Source organism: Malurus melanocephalus, unplaced genomic scaffold, assembly GCF_030028575.1.
Source record: "Malurus melanocephalus ecotype Western Australia unplaced genomic scaffold, MMel_1.1 scaffold_965, whole genome shotgun sequence".
Lineage (NCBI taxonomy): Eukaryota > Metazoa > Chordata > Aves > Passeriformes > Maluridae > Malurus > Malurus melanocephalus.
Genome location: NW_026624197.1, coordinates 45791 through 46875, shown reverse-complemented (window position 1 = coordinate 46875; position 1085 = coordinate 45791). Strand labels below are relative to the sequence as shown.

General features: G+C 62.3%; 1 protein-coding gene across 1 annotated transcript in view; it reads left to right on the top strand.

Annotated features, from left to right (window-relative positions):
• TACC1 (transforming acidic coiled-coil containing protein 1) overlaps window positions 1-1085 on the top strand; it is a 23362-nt gene that overhangs the window by 18771 nt on the left and 3506 nt on the right. Inside the window, exon 7 of the mRNA XM_057386429.1 lies at window positions 693-769. Within this exon, the coding sequence (XP_057242412.1) occupies window positions 693-769 (77 nt within the window). The remainder of the gene's footprint in view (window positions 1-692; window positions 770-1085) is intronic.

Here is a 1085-nt window from a genome sequence, read left to right as displayed (position 1 = left end):
CACCCCAAAGAGGGGCGGTGGGTCCAAAGGAACCCCCCCAATCCCAGCTGGACAATTCCCCAGGACAATCCCAGGCTGTGCTCCGTGGACAAAGACCCCGCTGTCAGCAGGAGTGACCTGGGTGGCATCGGCCTCAGCGAGCCCGACAAGGCAGCGGTGCTGACACTCATCAGGGAGGAGGTAATGGTGGGGTCCTGTCCCCTCAGTGTTCCCAGAGCCCCTGAGACTGCCCCTCAGTGCCCTCAGTGCTCTCAGTGCCCCAATGACCCCTCATTTCCCCTCAGTGCCCCAATGACCCCTCAGTGCCCTCATTTCCCCTCAGTGCCCCAATGACCCCTCAGTGCCCTCATAGGCCCTCAGAGCCCCTGGGACTGCCCCTCACTGCCCCTCAGTGTCCCCTCACAGCCCCTCAGTGTCCCCTCAGTGCCCTCAGTGCCCTCAGTGCCCCAATGACCCCTCACAGCCCCTCAGTGTCCCCTCAGTGTCCCCTCAGTGCCCTCAGTGCCCCTCATTTCCCCTCAGTGCCCTCAGTGTCCCAATGACCCCTCACAGCTCCTCATTTCCCCTCATTTCCCCTCATTTCCCCTCTCCACGGGCAGCAGGGGCAGCTCGGCTCTGCCTGGGGTGGGATCTGCTCCCCTGTGTGGGACAGCCCCTGAGAGCACGTCCCGAGGGTCCCCTGTCTGCTGCAGATAATCACCAAGGAGCTGGAGGCCAACGAGTGGAAGAGGAAATACGAGGAGAGCCGGCAGGAGGTGTTGGAGATGAGGTACGGCCTGTGCCTGGCACCGCAGGGGGAGGGTGACAGGGATGGGATGGGGTGGGGGGGACAGATTGGGGTCCCCAGGGCGGGGTGGGCTGGGGAGATGTGCCCTCGGTGCTGGTGTGCTCATTCCTGTGTGCAGGAATAAAATCACATTATAATAAAATCACATTGACTGTGGCAGCACTGGGGCAGAGACAGCTCCGGGCCTGAAACAGCAGTGATGGGTGATGCACATCTGGCCTGATCCCCACATCTGGGCTCCATCCTGCACATCTGGGCTCCATCCCCACATCTGGGCTGATCCCCCACATCTGGGCTG